Genomic DNA, 8,816 nt, shown 5'->3' with positions numbered 1-8,816 from the left:
CTTTTTAAATTATTGTATTAGTGTGCATATATTGTTACATGCAGATCCGGATTAAAGGCTGTGTGGTTGGTTCGCTCACACACTAGGGCAGCAAGCCAAGGAGGCACAAAATAATAACAACAACAAAAATAATAAAACCTATAGATATATATGGGTACCAAGACAAAATTAGGTCTTGGTCAGATGGGAGATCAAGTTTTACCACAACTATGATACAGTGCACTAGAGAGCATGTGCAGAACGGAAGGCGAGGGGGGAAGGCACCAAATAAATATTTAGAGTACCAAATTTTGTCCTCACTCAGGCCTCCATATATACCAAAGTCCATCCCTGATTACATGCCACCCCAATCTCCGAGTGATCCGAGAATCCAGGCGCTTACCCAGGATTCGAGTTTCCTTTGGAAATCAGGCACAGCAGAGACCGTGGTGTCTTTATGATATCTGGTTTATTAACATATATATACACAACCTGAGCCTACGATTTCACAGCATTATATTCTAAGAGAGTCCCGTCTCTCCCTTCGCTGCAGCCTCAGATTCAAACAGGCAGCCCACATTGTGCTCTGGCCCCCCTCTCCAGCTTGCTGCGTTTAAAAGACTGACACCTTTTTCTCTAGCTCACATCTTCCCCACTGCAATCCTAAACAACTGTTCTCTGCTCACTATCTTGGAACTCAGGGAGGGGCTGTCCCCCATTTGCTGGCTGGTTCAGAATATTTGGTTTGCTAATCACCTTCCTTTTGTCCTCCATGATGGCTCTTCTCCTAGGAGATTTCCTGAGCAGGAAAAGTTGTTTTGTTTGTATTTTGACACTGTTAAATTCAGCATCTGGCAGCCCACCTTAATACTCCAAACACTGATTAAATTCTAACACTTACTAAATCCAGGAATTCTAACACTTACTAAATCCATGAGTGTCTTGCACCCACAAACTCTGGCATTCTTTCTCTCTCTCTCTCTCTCTCTCTCTCTCTCTCTCTCTCTCTCACACACACACACACACACACACACACACACTGACACACACACTGTGATTGATAGGATCTTTGGTGGTTGAAACAATAAACAACAATAAATTACCTTGCTCAGTCCCAGCTCCTGCCCACCTAGCAGTTCAAAAGCACATCAAAGTGCAAGTAGATAAATAGGTACCGCTCTGGCGGGGAAGGTAAATGGCGTTTCCATGCGCTGCTCTGGTTCACCAGAAGCAGCTTAGTCATGCTGGCCACATGACCTGGAAGCTGTACGCTGGCTCCCTCGGCCAGTAAAGTGAGATGAGCGCCGCAACCCCAGAGTCGTCCGCGACTGGACCCAATGGTCAGGGGTCCCTTTACCTTTACCTTTATAGCTTTTTAGAGTAGGTGGGAGGGATGTTTTACTATATTTCCTTCCCCTGGTTTTTATTTTTATTATTAATTAAATTAATTAAATGTATTTAATTTGAACCCACAACCTTGAGACTATGAGTCTCATGGAGACTTTGAAAAGCTGGTATCACTGGATCAAGCTAAATGGTTTTAATTGGGATTTGAATAATTGTGCAATTAATTGTCACTGTTTTGAATTTCATTGTGCTGTTATGTTCCTTAGCTTCCTTAGCGGGCTGCGCAAACCGCTATTACAAATGATGCTTTTTTATATAGCATAGGGGGCAACTGGGCGTGAGTTTATGGAACCAAGGGGGCAGTGGGTCGTGGGGTGGCTTCCCCTACATTTAAAGACCTGGTTTTGATAAATGCAAATCGGCTTGCTTTTGCAGCCCTAGCAATTTGCCTGTGCGAGGAGGAGAGATTCCCATCCTAGTCCTCTTCCAGCACCGTCCTGCCCCAGTCTGTGGGGATGCTGCGTCAAGAAAGACTGTCTAGCTCTTGCTGGGGAAATCGCTGTTGGTTTTTCCAGGGAACCATTGTTCTCTCTCTCTCTCTCTCTCTCCCTCTCTCTCTCCCTTTTTCTCTCCTCTAGCTCCATTGCTGCCCATTGGAGGGATCCCTTGTCCAATCCAGGCCAAGAAGAAATCCTAAACAGAAAGGCACAGCACCAATTGGAGAGATGAACATAGAGCAGGCAGAGAGGACGGGGCTGGCGGTGGAGAGGTGGTGGGGAGATTTGCTGGATGGGAGAAGCTGAGCAGCATCCCATGAGCAGCAGCAAACAGGCCTCTACTCCCTCACCTGCCCTGTGACTTTTGGGTGGAGTGGGAGCAGCCTTGCACTCTCCTTCCTCTCCAGGAGATGCTCGGACTCTGGTCCTTCCAGCATCCTCCATCCTCAGCCTTTCTCTCCTCCCTGCATCCTCTGTTGGTACCAACACTGGTTCTGAAGCCTCTGAGTGCTGCGAGGATACTCAAAGCAGCAGCGGCGGGAGGCAGCCAAGAGCCTCCATCGTGGCTTGGTGAAGGATGGCTCAAAAAGACCAGGTTCCACTGGATACAGATTCAGGTAAGGTTGGCTCTGAAGAAGTACCGGAGAGCGGAGAGCTTGAGGGATTAATTTTAGATGCGGCGATTGGTGACTTTTAGTCCTGGAAGCTGTTTTCACAGCTGCAGCAGAAAAAGAAAAAGAAAAGGGAGAGAGTAGAGAGTAACCTTGGGCATGTGCAGAGTGATTTCCACTCACCTCCTTGGAAGCAACAACTCAGCCAACACATGCATGGGGTTGAGGAGAGTGTTTCACGGTGGTTCCTCAGGAGGAGGAGGAGGAGGAGGAGGAGGAGGAGGAGGAGGAGGAGGAGGAGGAGGATTCTTCCAATGGACCTCACCACCAAAATGTTAAGTGCAAATGAAAATTGCTTTTGCCCTGTCCCATTAGCCATGAATTGGGGTGGGGGAACCTGCAACTCTTGCACGACAGCATTTACCTGCCTTGCAAATGGGCGGAAATGTTTGCTAGCCCTGTCACTCAGCTATGCAGCGTGCAACCTTGACTTAGGGTCCTGGTGGAAGAAAGGAACAGGGGGAGCACCAAATCCTACCAGAGTAGGGTTGGCTTAAAGCAGGGGTCCCCAAACTAAGGCCCGGGGGCCGGATGTGGCCCAATCGCCTTCTCAATCCGGCCCACGGACGGTCCGGGAATCAGCGTGTTTTTACATGAGTAGAATGTGTGCTTTTATTTAAAATGCATCTGTGGCGATCACACAGGGCCCCCAGTCGTTTCACGGACCCTGTGCCACCACTATACCGCTGCCACCAACCAGGTCCTCCCTGATAAACAATGACTCTCAGTCAGGCTTTAAAGCTGAACAAAGAATATCAAGTTTATTCTCACTCAGCAACAAGCTTTTGATATTATATACACTGTTACACTTTATGCTCTCATTCCTGTCTATAGCTCACTCTACCTCCCCACCACAACGTTCCACACACCACCCTCACAACCACCAACTGAATTCTCCAACTGATCTCTCTCTTATCCCAACTGAACAACTGACTGAACTAACTGCCCAAACCTCTGTGCTGAGTCTTAAACACAGCTAGACTCCGCCCCTGGGTTTTGATTGGTCAGCCTATTGACCCTTTCACACTCTCCCCCAATATGACAGCATCATACTGAGTGGGCAAACGCCACAGCATCTCTGGGTTATTTATGGGGCATAGGAATTCATTCATTTTTTATTCATTTTTTTCAAAATATAGTCCGGCCCCCCACAAGGTCTGAGGGACAGCGGACCGGCCCCCTGCTGAAAAAGTTTGCTGACCCCTGGCTTAAAGGTTAAAATGTGGGTCCAGCAAGGCATACTCTCTCATACCTGCCAGGCTCCAGTCATGCAAACAGAGACCCCCACCGGCACCTGCCCCGCACCTTCTAAAATATCCCCGCCCCATGCCTACAAGCCAGGATATCTCTGATCTGCCTCCGCAGTTGGAGACAGCAATGCTTCTGAATACCAGAAAACCGGAGGAGGGGAGAGTTGTTCTTGTGCTCGAATCCTGCTTGTGGGTTTCCCATAGGCATCCGGTTGGCCACTGTGAGAACAGGATTCTGGACCAGGTGGGCCATTGGCCTGATCCTGCAGACTCTCCTTGTATTCTTGTCCTTCTTCTCAAGAGGGAATTCTTCTCCATGGGGGGATTTAGTGTGGCCATGAAGCTGTTCAGTGATCACCTCGTTTTGCAGCGTCCCAATGATGCCCTTCTTATCCAAGTCCCACATCCCACACTTTTCCCCATTTAAACAAGATTTTGCCTATCTGCAGATAATCTGAAAAGCAGAAATAATACGAGTCCTCTGTCTGAAAGATCCAGCCACCGGGCTCTTCTGGGCAGTGCCCATTATGATCAAAGAACCCCTATGCTAGTTGGGCCTGATGGGAGTTGTAGTCCCAAACATATGGAGGGCACCTGGCAAAGGGTGGTCTGTTAGACAGAATAACATATAGAATCCATACAGAGTCCATTGCACTTCCTTTGGTCACTCAGTTAACCCTCAGTTAACAAGAAGGATACTGACAAGCTGGAACGTGTCCAGAGGAGGGCAACCAAAATGGTCAAAGGCCTGGAAACGATGCCTTATGAGGAACGGCTTAGGGAGCTGGGTATGTTTAGCCTGGAGAAGAGAAGGTTAAGGGGTGATATGATAGCCATGTTCAAATATATCAAAGGATGTCATATAGAGGAGGGTGAAAGGTTGTTTTCTGCTGCTCCAGAGAAGCGGACACGGGGCAATGGATTCAAACTACAAGAAAGAAGATTCCACCTAAACATTAGGAAGAACTTCCTGACAGTAAGAGCTGTCTGACAGTGGAATTTGCTGCCAAGGAGTGTGGTGGAGTCTCCTTCTTTGGAGGTCTTTTAAGCGGAGGCTTGACAGCCATCTGTCAGGAATGCTTTGATGGTGTTTCCTGCTTGGCAGGGGGTTGGACTGGATGGCCCTTGTGGTCTCTTCCAACTCTAGGATTCTATGATTCTCTGCACTTTTTCTTTTCCAGGATTGGACCAGCATCTGAAAAGAGTGAAGGAGGAAGAGGTACCAGAGATGTATGCAAAGAGGCAGAAGGTCTTGCCTCCTGCCAACGCCTCGCCTGGAAAAGGTGGAGAGAATGGACTCAGCCCTCCTGCAGCCAGTGAGGAGGGTCTGGTGATGGACCACAGAGTGGGATGTGGCCCCAGTGTGCCTGCCTTTGGGATCTGCAGAGCCCCGATGGGAGAGATGCCCCACTGGTGCTTGGAATGTGGGAAGAACTTTGCCCAAAAGGCAGAGTTAGAAAAGCACGGTCTGAACCACACCGGGCAATGTTCATACATCTGCGGGGACTGTGGAAGGAGCTTGATGGAGCATGTTGCTCTCGCCACTGGTCAGGGAGCCTGCCTGGCAGGGAATGCCAGCAACCACATCAGCTGCAGGAAGAGGGTTTCGCCTCTGTCGAGCGAGACTGTCGTGCAGAGGAAAGAGCGGAAGGAGCTCTCCCTGCAAGAGAAGGTCCGGGTGCTAGAGATGCTGGAAGGGCCCAAGGTCTCCCAGAGCGAACTTGCCAAGAGGTTTGGGGTCTCCCAGCCCCAGATCTGCCGCATCATCAAGAACAAAGAGCGCATCCTGGCCGAGTGGTGCAAGAACGGCAACCCAGGGCGCAAGCGCAAGCTAGAGGAGAAGACCATGGCTGGTGAAGTGGCCCTTCTGCAGTGGTTTGAGCACAGGTGTGCGTCCAGCACCCCTGCCAATGGGATGCATTTGCAAGAGAAGGCTGGAGATCTCTCCAAGATGTTCAGGAGGAAGCCAGAGCTGGAGTCAGGCCTGGGTTGGTTGCGTGGCTTCAAAGCAAGGCAGAAAGCGGCGCATGAAAGACCTCTGGAGGAGAAAGAGAACAGCGAGGAACTGGAGGATGAGGGCTGGGAAAGCAACGTCCTGCCCTACATCCTAAACAAATACGATCCCCGTGACATCTACGCCTGCGGGGAGGCTGGCATCCTGTTTCGAGCTACCCCAGAAGGCCTAGCTTGGGACAGTGGAGAGGGAGACAAGGACCAGCTCACTGTCCTGCTCTGCACCAATCTGGATGCTTCAGACAAGAGGGACGCTCTGATTGTCGGCAAGGCACGAAGGCCATTTGGCTTTCAAGGGGTTGACAGGGAGGACCTGTTGCCAGTCACCTACAGAGCTGATAGGAAGGCATGGATGACAGCGACCATCTTCACTGAGTGGCTCCAGAAATTCAACGAGGACATGAAACGCGCAGAGAGGAGCGTGGTGCTGTTTTTGGTCCCATGTGCGGCACATCCCGACACTGAGCTCTCTCATACCAAGATGGTTTTCATGCCTCCTGGCTCTTCCCGGATCCATCCTCTTGAGCATGGGCTGGTCCAGAACTTCAAATGCCATTACCGGAGGAGGATGCTTCTCCGCCTCCTTGCTGTGCTCGACAGCAGATCCCCAGTTCCTGCAAGCGAACTCTCAAAGCACCTGACTCTTTTGGACGCTGTTCATATGATAGTCCAAGCCTGGTTAGATGTCTGTCCACAGACCATCACAAGCTGTTTCCAAGCTGCGGGCTTTGGGTTGGCTCTCCGCATCCCAGCTCCTCCCATGGACGTGGTCCAAGCCCTAGGGTTCAAGGACCGGCAACAATTTGAACAGTTTGTGCTGGTTGATGAGGAGCTGGATTGTTTTGGAGACCAGGAGGGTGCTGAGATGCTCCAAGGGGTTCAAGAACCAGCCTGTGCAGCTGCAGAGGAAGAGGAGAAGGCGGAGAACTTGCCCTGCCCTTCCAAGGCAGAAGTCATGGAGAGTCTGGCCACACTGAGGCGCTATTTTGAGTGCCACTCGGTATCCTCAACCGTCTTTCAGACCTTCTACAAGCTGGAGGATGTGGTTCATGGAATGTCTCTGGCTAATATGCAAGTACTAAGGGCAAAAGGCTTGAACAGAGAAGGACTCTGAGCCGCAACATCAAATGTAGCTCTCTTTGAATCTCATGTGTGGCCCTCTGAATCCACCCAGTCATTTTAGGCATTGACTAATTAAAAAATAATCATTACCTGTACAACAGCCTTTGCCAAGTTTGTGCCCTCCATGATGTTTTGGACTACAACTCCCATCAGCCCCTGCCAGCATGGCAGGGATGGGGGGAGGTTGCTGCAGCGTCATCAGGTGGGCTTGGGCTTGGGCTTGGGAAGTAACGGTGGGAATGGTTTTTTGGAAATCCCTTCCCCTAAGATTGCATAAAAGTGAGAATCAGTGCATTGCTTTCATGGCTGTGAATTTCTTCAAGATATCTAGGATGGGAAATATCTGGGGCTCTGGAACAGGTTTTTTTCTCTGTCCCCCAATCCAATTTCATTAACGTTTAAAGTGCTGAAAGGCTCTTTAATTGTTCCTGAAAAGTGGTTACTCTTCTAACTGAGCCAGTTCATTGACTTGTTTTTGGAAGATTTATTCATTTAGTTCATTACAAAAAATTTTATACTGCTAGATTGCGGTAAAACCTATAGACACTTTCCAAGAACTATTCTTTTATTACCAATTAAAATTAAGAGTAAAAGGAAATGAAAGCATGGCAACATCCAAGATGTCTTCCACACCATCGTGGCAAGAGCCTTTGGTCCTCCTGGTGTTGTTGAGCTTCATGATCCCTGATCTTCCTCATCATGCCGTTTGGGGCCAATGGGACCCTGGAGCCCCACATGTGGAAGGCAGCAGGCTCCACCTCCCTGTGCTAAACCTTGTGATGTAGGAATACAACCTGTCTTTTAAAAGGGCTGGAAGAGATGCTCACTGACCTTTTTGTCAACCGTTTGGAAATATATAATAAAGCAAGATACTGTGACTGGGCTTTAGAGTCTGTGCATTATGTCATTAGAAAGAATCTGCAGCAGTTTTACGCCACCACGGACAGCTCCTGTCCTGTATATTCATTGCATTATTCTGAATGGTTCAGCCAAAGTTATTGCATCTGAGTAATGGTGGCACCTTTGAGAGAGACTTCCTCAATTAAACTCAGCTGAGAAAGCCAGGCTCCTCCCATCAGTTCATCCAGCAACTATCATTTCTTTTCAGAACCTTCTCTCCATCATTGGTGGCTTCAGAATGTGTTCCGTGTACGACAAATTGAAATGGTGGTTGCCCATTAAAGTGGGGATTAATTCACCCAGGTAAATTAAGAAGGAAAAAGCACACAGAAATTAGTAATTCACAAAAATTACCATCCTGTTTTATACATATCTATGCAAGTTCACTTGGGGGAAACAGATGATCACATTTTAATAATAATAATAAAAAAACCAACAACCCCCAAACAGGCTATAATCCCATAGAAACACAAAGTCCTCAGGGGGATTTGCCTCTGTATAAACACGCACAGGATTTCACTGCCAACCCTTTTGATTAGCAAAAAGGTCACCCCACAGCAAGTATTGTAGACAGCTTTGTGCAAACTTGGGTTTAATTTGTGTCCAGCAATCTTGGCAATTCCAACCCAATAATTCTTTGGATAACACAGACCACACCAGCTCAGATATCTGATCACAACTCCACAGCAAAGCAGCTGCGGGTTGGGTTTTATATAAATTAAAAATCCAGGAACGTCCCTCTACAACAAGCATGCAAATGATCAACTCCCAAATGGAACTTTAAAAGCTAATCAACTACAGCGTCTTTTTTAAAAGGAGAGATTTTTTTAAGCTATCAAACAACCTATTTAACTACTGTACTGGAATTTTAAGAACATTAGGAGAGCCTACAATGTTGAAAACCACATATTTCCCAACCCGAATCACTGCCGAACCATTGCATTTCAAAGGACCTGTGTTCTCCTCCCATCTCTTTTCAGTCCTGATCTGTGTCAATGTTTTGGTCTTAAAATGAAATAGGAGAGCAAGGCTGTCCA

The 8,816-nt window shown here is 48.2% G+C and overlaps 1 protein-coding gene across 1 annotated transcript; it reads left to right on the top strand.

Moving 5' to 3' along the window:
• Nucleotides 1-2,151: 2,151 nt before the first annotated feature.
• LOC117055891 (tigger transposable element-derived protein 3-like) lies at nt 2,152-7,092 on the top strand. The gene is made up of 2 exons (XM_033165824.1): nt 2,152-2,440; nt 4,926-7,092. The coding sequence occupies exons 1-2, from the start codon at nt 2,401-2,403 to the stop codon at nt 6,869-6,871; spliced, it is 1,986 nt and encodes a 661-aa protein (XP_033021715.1). The 5' UTR covers nt 2,152-2,400; the 3' UTR covers nt 6,872-7,092.
• The last annotated feature ends 1,724 nt before the right edge of the window (nt 7,093-8,816 follow it).

The sequence above is a fragment of the Lacerta agilis genome, chromosome 12 (genome assembly GCF_009819535.1).
Source record: "Lacerta agilis isolate rLacAgi1 chromosome 12, rLacAgi1.pri, whole genome shotgun sequence".
Classification (NCBI taxonomy): Eukaryota; Metazoa; Chordata; class Lepidosauria; order Squamata; family Lacertidae; genus Lacerta; species Lacerta agilis.
The sequence above is the reverse complement of the archived record's forward strand: the minus strand, read 5'-3'. Positions and strand labels throughout refer to the sequence as shown.